Raw genomic sequence first — 14,445 nt, forward strand, 5'->3', positions numbered from 1 at the left:
GGGCTGCTGTATACTACTGGGGGCAAGCTGTATACTACTAGGGGCTGCTGTATACTACTGGGGGCAGTGCTGTATACTACTAGGGGCTGCTGTATACTACTAGGGGCTTGCTGTATACTACTAGGGGCTTGCTGTATACTACTAGGGGCTTGCATATAATTTTCTGGGTTTCCTTCTCATATTCCACTGTTGTGCTAGACTCCTACATATACATCGTGGTTGACTTCAATAAACACAAAACCTATCTACAAAAAAGCCATTCCAACCAAAGAGCTATAAAGCATGATTATATCTTTATTACAAATCAAATAACAAACAATTAAAAACACAAGGAACAGGCTGGTCATATGGAAGGGGAGGCGGAGACACTACACAAAGTCAGACAAATCTTGCAGGGTGATGCATGGGAATGGGTGCTACCCTCCTAGGGGAGGTGTGCCTAAGGAGATATGCTATAAGTCCAAAAGGAGAAATAATCCAAAGATCAATGTATAATGTTTAAAGTGCAAGGTGCCTGTACATCCAAATTGGGGGCATATCCTGATCTAAAAGCACACATTTCATTGTAGCTTATCATGGAACAAATGAGACACTTCTATTATATATCTTACTCTAAGGGTAAACAAATATATTCATCATGATAGCAGTGGAGTAATCATATTGCACATACCCATTGTGATTGATTCGCCTGCCGTCTGACACAGAAGCCGTGCATGCGGCTACATAGGAAGTGAATGAGAGCCGCGGGCACGGTCGCGCGCATGGTGCTCCGAGCGCGTACCTCCCTGCGCCGAAGCAGCTTCGGCCATACAGTTTAAAAAGTGTTTTAAACCGCGATACTGCGGTTTAAAACACTAACAAAAATAAGCTCCGGCACCAGCTCACCCTGAGCTGGTGCTCAGTAGTTCCCCCTTATACCTGCCACTTCAAGTGGTAGGTTTCCTTTAATTAAAATGGTCCTGATGCCGCAACTCGCTTAGACACTCTCCAGCTAGTCAAAGAGGAGGGAAGTCTTGCAATTCCTAACCCATGGTTGTATTTTTTGGCCTTCGAAGCTCAAAAATATTCTGTCTGGGGAAAACAAGCTGGGTTAAACGCAGCAGGTAGACTTATCAAATTATGGACAGGGTTCCTTACTCCGACTTAAACAATGGAAGCAAATTATGGAGGTGCCCCACTAAGCCGAACGCCCACATTAGTTTTAAGGGGAAGGATTTGGAAGAAGGTGAAAACTATTCTAGGCATCTCTAGCTTTACTACCACTAATTGGTCTTCCACTGTGCCAGTCCCGTCACTTTCCGAATTCAGCTCAAATTACCCTCATCCACAAAGCTCTGCACAGTGCTACCTCTTCCTACCTGTCCTCCCTCGTCTCAGTCTATATCCCTGCCTATGCGCTTTGATACTCCAGTGATTTAAATTTACTTTCTTCCTTAATTCAAACCTCCCACTAACATCTCCAGGACTTCTCCCGGGGACCCCTAACTTCTTTTCTTAAACTTCACAGCGCTTAAACCTGCCCCTGGTTCCAATGATCTGTATAGTGCGGCGGAATATTACAGCACCATAAAAATAAAAGATTATTGTTTTCATCACTTTTTTGTATTTTATCCATATGTAATGACTGACTGGACGACTCCACAAGAACGGTCATCCTCTTCCTACACTCTTACAGGGCCCTCATTACTAATCATCTGCACATGTTATTGTACAGTCTCCTATCTCCCCATACTGCCCACTATGAAGTATAACAACCCCCCTAGTGACTTCCCACATACAATCTGGGCTACATAAATCAAAATAATGAAGTTATCCAAACACAGGCTGTCTGCAAAGAGCCTATTGCTGCAGGGGACACACTGTCTGTCAGTAATGAAAAACCACTGTTTTAAAAACAAACAAAAAAAACACTACACTATGCGCATTCTGATGACGTCACACCCCACTATCCGGAAGTGGTCTGCTAAACTACAGCGCCAGAAGCTGTCCGCACTGCGATCACCGAATTTGTTGCGATCGTCCATTTTGTCGGAGCCCTGCGATCTCGCACTCCTAACGGGAAATCTCCGACAAGATGGCGCCGCACGGGAGACATTGAGAGGAAGCCGATGCGTTTGTAGCGGTTGTGTGCTGTGTGAAGCTGTGGACCGAGGGAGAGGAGCCACACTGGGGTGTGCGGGTGAGTTCTGTGAGGTGCCAGCTACATAGGGTCCCTCTGGTTGCTGTAGTGATGTGTAGGGACTGTGATAGCCCCTATAGCGTGCAGTGACGTGTGTATAGGGTGTAAGATGATGTCATACATGATGTAATATCAGTGTTATCATTAATGGTGTCTCTGTAATGCACTGATGGAGTCATTGGATGATGAGAGCATGTGACAGTGTCATGTGACTGCCGCAGTAGTCGTAGTCATGGCGGTCTGTGTGGGGCACATACGACCTCCCCTTTTAGGGGGGATTGGAGGCAGAATTTTTAATGACATCCTATGGGAAAGTTGATCCTTCCACTGTACAGAGCAGGTTCTTGCACCTCCTGAAATATGTCCGGAGCCCCTCTAACACGACACGGGTCACATGATGCGAATCGCGGATTGCTGTAGGTGGAAATGAATCTGCAGTTTAATAATGGTGGGGTTTTATTTCTCAGGGGGATCGAGCAGCAGCCTCTATGGAGCCCCCGGGCTGGAAGTGATGATGTCATTTACATTGTATCACAGGGGTCACTCATGGCGTGACCCCCAGGGGGGGTTCAGGGATTGGTTCAAAAGGTACATGACATCTTCACCTCTAGTGTGAGGGGAGAGCTGCTCCTGGAACTGTAGTGAACCCTTTGATTAGTGATTGTTGTGTTGTATACACATCTCAACATTAACCCCTACTGGACCCTGGTCCTGGTCCAGTCCTATATCTGTTTGGATGTTCCCATTCTGAGCATGTAAAGGACATTAAGATGATCAATAACAATGTATCTGGAGAAGTCCCAAGACCCCACGAACACCCCCGAACCAGACCTAATGGCGACTCCCAAGTCTTCTTGCACCATACCGTACAATATAAATAGGCCAAAGAGGGGCCCCATTCTCATGATCTGTGGGGCCCCAGCAGTCGGACCGTCAACCCTATCCATAACTTGAAAACTTACCAACAAAATCCATCCTGAGAAATCAGGGACATTACTCCTAGATCCAGGCACCGGGACTGTGGTATCTTATTTTATTTCTTCGTCTCCTTGCATCTAAAAAATAAATATCATTTTGTTAATTATGCTAATGAAGGAAATGTTACCAGAGCCCTACTGTGCTGTAGCTTCACAGGCTGTTCTCCTCCTCCCCTCTTCTCCCTCAGCACTTCCCTCTTCCTGATGAAATCCTACACAGTAGGAGGAAGTGCTCCTGCACAGTGTGACATCCTGTGAGGCTACAACATGAAGGGCCTCTGGTAACAACCCCCATAGCCCTTCTGGTTTATTAGCATAATTTTAAATTTTGATTTTAGAAAGGAAGGAGGCCATGGATAACAAATATAAGAAGATTAGCACAGTCACAGTGCCGGGATCTATGAGTACGGTAAGTGCCCCTGGATTATCAGGATAAATTCTGATGGGAGATTTCCTTTAATAAAAAGTTAATCAATGAGATATAGTTACCCGTAAAATGCTGCCATCTAATAAGGCAACCTGTCCTGCAAAAAGCAAGATTCAATTTGGTTTTTATATTATCTAAAAATGCTTCCTTTGTTTTATTGATTATATTTTTATTTATTTTTTTTTAGCTGTGAAGATTAAACATGGACAGAAAGGCCAGAAGGACGAGACTGAGGCGCAGGCGCTGTGTGAGTCCCCCTGGACCTGGGTGTTATGGGGGGATCTGGCTCATCTGCCACCCAACCACATGGGCTGAATCTATTCTACACGTTATCACATTATAGATCACGTTATCAGCCGCTTTGTGTTTTCTCTCTGTGTTTCAGCTGCTTTGTGACGCTCGCTTCAAAAACATTGAGGAGTCCACTGAGCACTACGCCTCCGCCTTCCACAAGTTCATGTCGGTGAGTGACCCTCCTCATCGTGCCGATGGGACCAAGGCTTCCAGTTACATCAGAAATGTAGATTTTTATCCCACGTCTTTTTTTCTTTTCTTTTTTTTTTTAAATTCAAGATTTGCGTAGGCTTGTATTACTGCAGGATGGATTGTACTTCCTGGTGCCACCATTTAACCCATTAATGACATGTGACTTACGAGGACTGAACCTCTTCATACCAGCTGTTTGCTGCAATATGCTGGCACCGATGGTGTTCACCCATTAAATACTGCCAGTGGGCATTTAAATCCCGGTGGCGTGTGAGCGCTGGCATCTCGACAGGGATCATCACTCCGTGTGACGTTATCAGGGAGTGACTATCTGTCATCAGGACAGCCTGAAGTCTGTATGGACTCCTGGCCTTATTAGTAGTGAGCTGGTGACACACTGTAACAGATGATCTAAAAAACTTTATATATAATGCAGTATTCTAGTATACGGTTGGAGCAATCAGACTCCCTAGGGTTAACCTGCCCTAGGGGCCTTAAAAAGTTAAAAAAAAATTAAAATTAAAAAGTTCAAATATTTTTTTTTCCCCTAGAAATGATAGAATAGAATAACCCCCCCAAAATCCTAAACATGTTGGGTATCATTGTGTCACAAAAAATCCAGATCTGTCAAAATATAACATGGTCATTCCCGGCTGTGAACCCTGTAATGGAAAATATCGTCCAAATGTCAGAAACCGCCACTTTGCAGCTTATAAAAAAACTTTTTTTTACTGGAAAGTGATCAAAAGGCGGTACAGTCCTCAAAATGGTAATAATGAAAACATCAGCTCATCCTGCAAAAAAATGACCCCACACACAAAAGGTTTGCAAAAGGTTTTTAATTTTTTAAAATCTATTTAAGCCTGATTACACCTATATAAAGTTGGCATCCCTGTACCGTACCGACCCGGAGAATAAAGGGGAGGTGTCGCATGGAGCGCACAATGAAAGATGAAAAACTGCGCCCACAAGAATCTGACGCAAATATTTGGTTTTTTTTCGTCAATTTCACCTGATTTGGATTTTTTTACCCCAGCTTCCCAGTACACAACACTACTATTTCTTTCACAGAAAACGAGCCTCGTACAGCTCTGTACGTGGAAAAATAAAAAAAAGTTTATAGATGTTTAAAGAAGGGGAGCAAAAAAAAAATGGAAAGGCAAAAAACGAAAAAGGGCATCAGCAGGAAGGGGTTAATATTTCCGGAAATGTTTATTTTTACCAGGAAGATTGTATGGGAATCCCGGTTTCCTCCGGCTCTGCCAGTGCTGTGCTGATATATATAGTATAGTATATAGGTATAGGCTGATATCCTGTATGATGGCTCTCGTTACTCTCTACAGGGGATAAAGCGCACACAGCTGACTTCTTTGGGGACGGCCAAGACGCTGAAAGACCAGATCGTAGAAATTGGCAAAAAGGAACCTTTAATTGGTAAGAAAGTCCTAAATGTGGATGTGTAGATCTGGATGATCGCTGAGGGGATTGATGGCTGAAGTGATTGTGGTGCTCACTCCTAGGAGATTTGGTGGTCTCCAGTCTGGAGTCACAGGGACCCCCCCAAGATCATACTGGTGATATGTCATAATTTGGTTATAAAGATAAAAGATTCTATGCACCGTGTTAGCCAGTGGTCGAAAGTTGAGAGTCCACAGTTTTTGATACTTTTCATGGCCTAACTAAAAAGTGTGATGTTAGTTGGAAGCTTTAGATATTACTCTCCATCAGGCATTGGGTTTAAAGGGAACCTGTCAGCACATTTGCACATATACAGCCAGTGACCGGTTCCTATAGAGCCTTAATAAATGACTGACCCCCTTTTTTAGCTAAAAATTGTTTCGCTTACATCCACACAAATCACCTTTTCTCTTATATTTCCTGGCATCAGAGGGGCGTGACCTGCTCATCTGGCCCCTCCCATCTAATCTGCCTTATGCCTCCTTACTGGTCACATTTCATGTCATGTGACTTCATCTGAGGTCCTTTAGCCTCTTCATAATAGGAAACTCTACCCCATGCATGTATCTGGCCACATGAAGTAACAGCAGCTTCCACAGCCTTCTCCTCCTCTCCATCCTCCATGGAGGCTGCTGTGATTTCATGTGATCACATACATGGTGTACAGTTTGCTATTCTTAAAAGGCTAAAGGACCTGCGATGATGTGACTGGTCACATGTCATGAATGTAACAGAAGGCACCATGTAAAAAGATTGACACAATATTTCCCATCTGTACATAGAGCTTTATATGTCTATAGTAGAATATTAGCAGACAGTCCCACAGTCCCTATAAGTCCAAGGAGGCAAAGCAGGGATTTGACCCGGGAGCAGTGAGAACACAGTGCGGCAGGAGAGGGCCCGGGAGAAGTGATGTCTTCTCAGCTCCTCTCCGCTACCCAGCCTCCTGCACCAGTGATCTGCCATCAGTTATGGAAGAGCTGCCTGCAGGTTGTGCATTCTTTTCTAGGCTTTTAGTTGAAATGAATGTGGCTGCACTTTATGTACATGCTCAGTAGTGAAGCTCGTCTGCTATAGATCACAGGATTAATGCACTGGAAAGGAATATCTGCATTTATCCCAGCACAGAGACGGTGAATACTATGGTGAAGTCAGAGTTGTGGTTAGAAGTTTGACTCCCCTACTCCACAGCTTTACTGGTCCGGAGCGCTGATGCACCACTACCCCAGGGTCTCAGGATTGCAGAGAGTACTGATTATTATATAGTAAGGGGGAATCCTAGCAATTTGCTATCACTTTTTGAAATCTGAGTGAATCGTTACATGAATACTCCCCGATCCCTCTTAGCCCAGGGTTACGCAGGTAAGTGTGTCTCATTAGATATGATGACTGGTGTATATGGAGCTAGAGCCCCATTGACGTCACTTCATTCTGTGATATAATTGGGCCGGTTAGTGGTCGAGCAGATCTGTAGGTGAACCCTTGTAAAGATACCTACCCACTTTGATACAGGACCGTCCCTTTAAGTAAAAAAGTGATACATGATATTAAAGTTTCCTTTTTTTTTCCTGCACCAGGTCTTGAGTACATCTATGAATATGATGAAAATGCTCAAGGTATCCGCATATACGAGTGCAAGCTGTGCAGGTCCAGCTTCAAAGATGGCAGCATCTTCTTCCACATTGTGGGAATCCGCCACAGAATAGCATATCTGGTAAGTTATCGCGTGTAAACGGGTCTAGCAAGAAGCTGCCTCGTGTATTCCCTACATGAGATCCCTCGGCAGGACTTGGCTGGTCCACATATTATGCACTTGTAAAGAAATGGGCTAAACTGCAGTACCGCACACAACCTGTAGACAAGTGTGGCGCTGTTTGTAGAAGAAAGCAGCTATGTTCTCTGATACTGTGCTGCCGCTCTACCTCCTAAGCCTAAGGTATAACCAGTGGGACTCTTTGTCAGTCACCCATCTTTCCCAGAATACTAAATGGCAAGGTGGTTCTCTTTCACTGCAAGATATTTCTGGAAATGTTGTCGCATTATGGACCATATCGATTTTTAGCATTGTGACATGCCCGGTCCCAACAAACCATATTTTTCCTGAAATCAGAAAAGCCACCTAAACAGCAAATCATGTGAAGGTCTAAATGGTAAAGGTGGTAAACAATAAAGAATGAATATATATATATAATATGACGATTGATAGTATATTTGGTTGGTAGAGTGTATCCCCAGTACCATTATATGTGGATCACATGATCGGACTTGTGGGTCACATGATCGGATCTCTGCCCCCCCCCTCCAGGATAATGAATGGCATAGCTTATGCATGCCTGAACGATCAGAAATGATTATTTATAGGGTGATACTGCGCTTCATGTAAAAAGGGGGGGCTGTATCCCGGGAGGTGGCAGGGATGCAGGAGGTGTGGCTGCGGGTGTATGTGGAAAGATATGTAGCACTGTGTAGTCTGACGGAGACAGCTGCTGCGTCCTCTGGTAGTCAGGTAATATTACCTGGTATGCATAGGAAAATTATTGGATTTCATAACCAGTAAGGTGGTCGCGCTGCTTGTTTGGATAGTATTATCAGTAGTGCAGATGAAAAGCAATAGGTCTGCAAACAGATATAAATTTTTTAACAATATACAACATTTAATACATCAAAGATTCTGAGTACAAAGTGTCAATAAAAGGTAGGAGGGTGGACAACGCGTTTCGGGGCGGAATTAGCCCCTTCTTCAGGTCCGATGGTTCTGTAACATGTAAAATTGGTGAGTCGTAGCTAAAATCGTTGCTGTTAAAACGTTATAAAAAATATAGACAATGATAAATAATCTATATATAGAATTATTAGTCTGTAAATAGAAGGATAAAATGCGATAAAATACATATATAGGTGTACATATGTACACCTATATGTACACCTATATATGTATTTTATCGCATTTTATCCTTCTATTTACAGACTAATAATTCTATATATAGATTATTTATCATTGTCTATATTTTTTATAACGTTTTAACAGCAACGATTTTAGCTACGACTCACCAATTTTACATGTTACAGAACCATCGGACCTGAAGAAGGGGCTAATTCCGCCCCGAAACGCGTTGTCCACCCTCCTACCTTTTATTGACACTTTGTACTCAGAATCTTTGATGTATTAAATGTTGTATATTGTTAAAAAATTTATATCTGTTTGCAGACCTATTGCTTTTCATCTGCACTACTGATAATACTATCCAAACAAGCAGCGCGACCACCTTACTGGTTATGAAATCCAATAATTTTCCTGAACGATCAGAAAGGAAGCTTCCTTGGTGGTGGTAGTAACAAGGTTCTGGAGGAGGTGCGGTGATTGCACACACTAACACGAGACCTGATGACACAGGTGTATACGATCTGTTTAAAGGGAACCTACCACCCCGATTGTACCTATAAAGGTAGATCGGGTGGTAGGTGGATGAATGGGACGTGAGGATAACCCTTTTTGGGCTAATCCTTACGTCCCGGCTATCCTTTTGTAAACTTTAATGTCTTTATATGCTAATTTTTTTAAGCGGCTACTGGGGCGTGGAGTAGCCGGACATGAGGCTACTAGTCGCGGCTACTCCACGCCCCAGTAGCCTCGTTCCTCCGCCTACCAGATACGGCCGCGCACCCGTAGACCTGCGTTCTGAGGCCTGCAGGGTATTCGCACAAGGGTGTGCAGCTACGAGGAGCTGCGCGCCGAAGATTACCTGGTAGGCGGAGGAACGAGGCTACTGGGGCGTGGAGTAGCCGCGACTAGTAGCCTCATGTCCGGCTACTCCACGCCCCAGTAGCCGCTTAAAAAAATTAGCATATAAAGACATTAAAGTTTACAAAAGGATAGCCGGGACGTAAGGATTAGCCCAAAAAGGGCTATCCTTACGTCCCATTCATCCACCTACCACCCCTTCTACCTTTATAGGTACAATCGTGGTGGTAGGTTCCCTTTTAAGGATGTTTTCTCTTGTAGAGTTGTGGTGATTATTTATATTTGTATGTTTTCCACTATATGATATGAATATGTATGTCATTGGGGTATATTGCTATTGCTATTATGTAAATTTGATAATGAGATTTTTTTTACCTAATGTTTAAAAAGGCAATGATGTCACCGGGTGGTGGGTGTATTATATGTGCATGTGCACAATTGTTTGCATGGGCGAATCGAAACGTTGCAGTTTTTTCTATGCCTGTGTGAATAAAGGTTTATCAACTTTTCTCATCATATTGGATGCTGTGGCCTTTTCCTGTGGAGGGCTCACAGGCTGCACAATACAGCAGACACCCGCTGTGTATTAGGACGGGCTCTATGTGATCTGTCCTCTGTCTTTCAGGTGAAGCATCATCCTATAATGGGAGTTGAGGCTGATAGCAAAGTTCTGAACACCAATCAGTATCGGAAATTAAGCAATAACGCCCAGGCCATCGAGCAGATTCACGGGAGGAAGAAGATCAATGTAAGCGAGCGCCTGGCAGCCCAACACAAGTTCCACATCGTGGAACAAACTAAATCTATTGAACATATTTTTTTCTAATTGTTTGATTTTGGTGCATCCAAAGATGTTGCGATTCACTGGTGAAACCAGAGCAGAATTTAAAGACTCTCCCCTGAGACTGATGCACATGGCCCTCCCTGACATTCAACAGAAACCTTTCCCTTAAAGGGGTTGTTAAAGGTATTCCGTCAGCAGTAATGGCCGTGCGGTACTATAGATAGTCTAGGGTATTGTCCCTGGAGAAATGTGTAATCATACCTTTTGTGTGTGGTGTTAGTAGCAGCAGGACTGTGACATAAGATTTCTGCGCTGAGCCGCTTTGCAGCCCCACCCCTCTGAATAAAAGGTCCTGGATGGAATAAAAGGTCCTGGATGGAATAAAAGGTCCTGGATGGAATAAAAGGTCCTGGATGGAATAAAAGGTCCTGGATGGAATAAAAGGTCCTGGATGGAATAAAAGGTCCTGGATGGATAATACAGCAGTCAGTCAGAGGGGAGGGGCTATGGAGCAGTACAGTGCAGAGAGCTCACAGCACCGCAGTGTGAGAACACACCTCATGAGCACTTGGAAAAGCTAGGAAAATTATAAATATGTTTTTCACAGTCCTGCTGCTACTAACAGCATAAACAAAGGACAGAGCAATAACCTGTCTGCATTTTTTTCATCATCACAACTGATTCCCCTTTAAGGGCTTGAAAGCGTCTGTGTTTTTGCCTATAAAACGGCGCCACCACTATTTTTGGGCTTGTCTGTCATTATTTTTTGTGCTTAAATGCAGCTGAATTGCAATACTGGACACGGCCTGAGGACAGTGGTGGCACTGATGTCAACATTGGCCGCTATACAGGTCACTGGACACCACTATATAACCAAAACAAGTTTTTGAGATGGTCACATTATGCATATGACTCCTCCTCCTTACACTTGTGTATACATCTACATGTGTGTATTTTTTTTATACCATAGGTCGTACATGAAGTTTATGAACCACAGTCAGAGTCTGACTCTGATTCCTTTGACTCGGGACCTGAAGGTATGTCCACCACTGGAATAGATGGGCATGGTACCAGGAGCAGGGTGTATGTGTGCCCCCTCTTGGTCAACCTCTGTATAATGTTGATCCGTGACTGATCTGTTCTTTACACCTTCACAGGAACAGCAAAAGAGCCCGAAGTAAAAGAGACAAAGACTTCAAGAAGTGTCTCCCCCAATGGTCAGTGTGATAGATGACGCGGCGTGCCCACCCCTCCGGGCCTCCTGCGCGGCGTGCCCACCCCTCCGGGCCTCCTGCGCGGCGTGCCCACCCCTCCGGGCCTCCTGCGCGGCGTGCCCACCCCTCCGGGCCTCCTGCGCGGCGTGCCCATCCCTCCGGGCCTCCTGCGCGGCGTGCCCACCCCTCCGGGCCTCCTGCGCGGCGTGCCCACCCCTCCGGGCCTCCTGCGCGGCGTGCCCACCCCTCCGGGCCTCCTGCGCGGCCTGCCCACCCCTCCGGGCCTCCTGCGCGGCGTGCCCACCCCTCCGGGCCTCCTGCGCGGCGTGCCCACCCCTCCGGGCCTCCTGCGCGGCGTGCCCACCCCTCCGGGCCTCCTGCGCGGCGTGCCCACCCCTCCGGGCCTCCTGCGCGGCGTGCCCACCCCTCCACAATCTGGTCTCTCTCTATCTTCTCCTCTAAATACTCCTCCTCCTGTTTTTCCCCTATAATCTGGTATCTGTTTTTGTTTTTTCCTAACAGATGACAAACCCAAGCAGAAAAACAACGATACTAATAAAACGAGGAGAGAGCGCAGAGTCCGGGGGAAAAAAAAGAAGAAGAGAGGGGAGTTTGAAGCACAATATCGAGTTAGATATGATGATGAAGATGACCAAGCCTGGTATGAAGACGACTACGAAATGGAGTATCAACCTGAAACCCGCGTCCTGCCCAGAGTCAATCTCAGCGATTGTGAAGATGATTTTGATGCCAGGACCCTGCGACTCCCCAGTAAACCATTGCCACCGTTTGACAGTAGAGCTGATGACCGGGTACAAAGACTCGATAGCACCCGTGATAACTTTGATCCTGTCCCGATCCGTGCGCCTGACAACAAAGACATCTCAAGATTTCAACCAGGTGCCCCAGGTGGTGCTGCAATGCCGTACAGCGCCGGAGGTGGCTCAGATATACTGCCAGACAATAGAGTCGGCTCTGTAGCTCAGCGAGGCATCGATGGCAAACCTCCATATGAACAAGGAAGCTCATTACCGTATCCTGCTAAAACAGTCCCTCCAGGTGGGGTGGCAATGCCATACAGCACCGGAGGTGGCGCGGGCAACCTACCAGGCACAAGAGTTGGTACGTCAGCTCAACCTGGCATCGATAGGGTGCCTCCATATGAACATGAACGCTCGTTACCATATCCTGCTAAAACGGTCCCGCCAGGTGGGGTGGCAATGCCGTACAGCACCGGAGGGGGGGTTGGTACTTCAGCTCAGCGTGGCATCGACAGTGTGCCTCCATATGGACAAGGAAACACATTACCATATTCTTCTAAAACAGTCTCACAAGGTGGCGGCACAATGCCATACAGCTCCGGAGCTGGTACAGGGATGCCGCCAGATACTAGAGTTGGTTCTACAGCTCAGCTTGGCATGAATAGCGCGCCTCCGCATCAACAAGAGAGATCAATGCCATATTCTGCTAAATCGGTCCCACCTGGTGGGATGGCAATGCCGTACAACACTGGGGGTGGAGCTGGTACCTTGCCAGATACTAGAGTTGGTACTTCAGCTCAGCGTGGCTTTGGTAGCGTTCCTCCATACGGACAAGATAACCCATTACCATATTCTTCTAAAACAGTCTCACAAGGTGGCGTGGCAATGCCGTACAGCACCGGAGGTGGGGCAGATACAAGAGTTGGATCTTCAGCTCAACGTGGCATTGATAGCGTGCCTCAATATGGACAAGAACGCCCATTACCGTATTCTGCTAAGACCGGTGGAGTGGCGATGCCTTACGGTGCTGGAGGTGGTGCAAATATGCTTCCCGGTACTGGAGCGGGTTCTCAGCATAACACAGACAGCATACCTCCGTATCAACAAAAAGCTCCCGCTACGACCGTCCCACCAGGTGGCATGGCAATGCCGTACAGCATCGGAAGTGGCGCAGGAATGGTGCCGGGTGCAAGAGTTGGTTCCTTTGATAGCATGCCACCCTATCAACCAAACCGTCCATTACAACATCCCACTGCTACGGTCCCACCTGGCGCAGTGTCAAAGCCATACAGCACCGGAGGTGGTGCAGGAGTGATGCCGGGTGCTTTTGTTGGTCAGTCTGGCATGAATAGTGCACCTTTGCTTCAACAAGAACGCCCATCACAACTTCCGGCTGCAACAGCCCCACCAAATGCCATGGCAATGCAATACTCCACCAGTGGTGGTTCAAGAGTTCAGCCGCCTGGTTCTTTGGCTCAGCCTGGCATGAATAGCATGCCTTCGGTCCCACCAAGGGCCATGGCAATGCCTTACAGCACCGGAGTGCGGCCAGTTGGTCCTGTAGCTCAGGCTGGCATCGGTAGTGTTCCTCCATTGCAACCCACTGCTGCTGTGCCTCTGCCAACAGTAGGCACTAATCTCCAGATGACGGCCGCTGGAGGAGGTCCGAAATATCAAGGTGCCATTAATGATATGGGTTATAGACAAGGCACAGTTGTTCCCGGTGTACCTCCACAACAAAAGGAGCTCCCATCCAAACCTGCTACTACTACTACTACTAGTACTACTACTGCAGCTGCTGCTACTACTACTACTACTACAGCTGCACCTCTACCCCCAGTGATCAGCAAACTACTTCCCTCATTGCCCGTATCTAATAATGACTTTGAAGATTTAGATTTCAGACGGATTAAGAGCGGTGGGGCTTCCGATGCCCGGGACAAAGGAGAGCGGGAAAAAGGAGATCGGGATAAGGGTGATCGGGACAAAGGAGATCGGGATAAGGGGGATCGGGACAAAGGAGATCGTGACAGGAGAGAACGGGATCGGAGAGATCGGGATTGGGATAGAAGACGGGCCCGCTCTCCACGCCGTCGCAGTAAGGAACGCAGAGTAATGGCTGAAGATGCAATTGGCGATATTGACGTGCGGTCTGTGGTGCCCATGGGAGGCATCTCTTTTAGAGGTAAGCTCAACCTCGCCTGTTGAAGAGGCATTCCCATCTCCCGAAAAGGTGACCTATCGCTAGGGTATGACATTGCTTGCCTATCCTTATCCAGTAAGGATAAGGAGCCCTGAGCTTCCCACAAGGTCTGTCCCTGCCTACTTGCCGACCCTGTTCTAAACCACATGTGACAACTGGGCGGCAGTGCCTACCCTGGACCTGTGTACAGTACAGAAAGTTGGAGAGACACAAG

General features: G+C 46.4%; 1 protein-coding gene across 11 annotated transcripts in view; it reads left to right on the top strand.

Annotated features, from left to right (window-relative positions):
* The first annotated feature begins 1,985 nt into the window (after window positions 1–1,985).
* The window catches only part of LOC140069356 (uncharacterized), a 45,030-nt gene continuing 32,570 nt past the window's right edge, over window positions 1,986–14,445 (top strand). For 7 of the 11 annotated variants that reach the window (XM_072114964.1, XM_072114966.1, XM_072114963.1 and 4 more), the window contains exons 1-9: window positions 1,986–2,179; window positions 3,771–3,830; window positions 3,969–4,046; window positions 5,413–5,503; window positions 7,105–7,241; window positions 9,895–10,017; window positions 11,024–11,090; window positions 11,211–11,270; window positions 11,790–14,213. In XM_072114964.1, coding sequence (XP_071971065.1) covers window positions 3,786–3,830; window positions 3,969–4,046; window positions 5,413–5,503; window positions 7,105–7,241; window positions 9,895–10,017; window positions 11,024–11,090; window positions 11,211–11,270; window positions 11,790–14,213 — 3,025 coding nt within the window. In that variant the 5' untranslated portion in view covers window positions 1,986–2,179; window positions 3,771–3,785. The remainder of the gene's footprint in view (window positions 2,180–3,770; window positions 3,831–3,968; window positions 4,047–5,412; window positions 5,504–7,104; window positions 7,242–9,894; window positions 10,018–11,023; window positions 11,091–11,210; window positions 11,271–11,789; window positions 14,214–14,445) is intronic. The other 4 variants (XM_072114958.1, XM_072114961.1, XM_072114965.1 and 1 more) reach the window with 1 other exon arrangement.

This window comes from Engystomops pustulosus, chromosome 7, assembly GCF_040894005.1.
Source record: "Engystomops pustulosus chromosome 7, aEngPut4.maternal, whole genome shotgun sequence".
NCBI lineage: Eukaryota > Metazoa > Chordata > Amphibia > Anura > Leptodactylidae > Engystomops > Engystomops pustulosus.